The 625-nt window shown below is 50.7% G+C and overlaps 1 protein-coding gene across 1 annotated transcript in view; it reads right to left on the reverse strand.

The window, feature by feature from the left end:
* Positions 1-120: 120 nt before the first annotated feature.
* Positions 121-625, reverse strand: part of LOC119589351 (steroid transmembrane transporter SLC22A24-like) — a gene marked incomplete in the record, with an annotated part of 23,143 nt that continues 22,638 nt past the window's right edge. The window contains 1 exon segment of the mRNA XM_037937970.1: positions 121-289. Coding sequence (XP_037793898.1) covers positions 121-289 — 169 coding nt within the window.

A 625-nucleotide genomic window follows, 5' to 3' on the forward strand; every position in this document is an offset into this window, starting at 1 on the left:
GGGAAGGGGGGACAGCTTTCCCCAACTCACCCCACGCCCGAAGGTTGCCCCCCCGAGGGCAAGTAGCGCCCCTGCCGTGATGAAGAAGCTGACGACACTGGTTGGTCTTCTGCCCAACTTTTAAAAGAGGGGTATGGGGATTTTGTCGGGGATCCCCAGACCCGTCAGCACCATGTAAAGAAGGGTCCACCCCAAAATTTCGCCGCCTAGAGAGAGCCCGAAGTACACCATACCAAGCACGAGGAAATTGGAGTACAGCGAGAGCGTTATGGCGCGCATCTTCCTTGTCCTGGAAGGGAGGTGGGGGTTGGGGTGGAGACAGGTTGTAGGACGCGCATTATGTTCTGAGGACCTTGCTGCAGTTTACGATAAAGAGCTAAACAACAACGAAGATTCCAGTAATAATCGCGCGTCCGCGCGTGTGTTTGTGTACAGTAATAGACAAAAGGTAAGGGAGATAAAAATGAATAGAGTTTCACTTCACTTCAATAGAGTTTCACTTGTCCAGAGAGAACTCTGAACACTTTGAGAACCTTCCTTCAAATAATTAAGTCTTTCAGGGATGCTATGGGATTTTTCCAGCCGGTCCCTTTGCAGGACTTCTAAAAATCGGACTTCGCACGCC

The sequence above is a fragment of the Penaeus monodon genome, chromosome 25 (genome assembly GCF_015228065.2).
Source record: "Penaeus monodon isolate SGIC_2016 chromosome 25, NSTDA_Pmon_1, whole genome shotgun sequence".
Lineage (NCBI taxonomy): Eukaryota > Metazoa > Arthropoda > Malacostraca > Decapoda > Penaeidae > Penaeus > Penaeus monodon.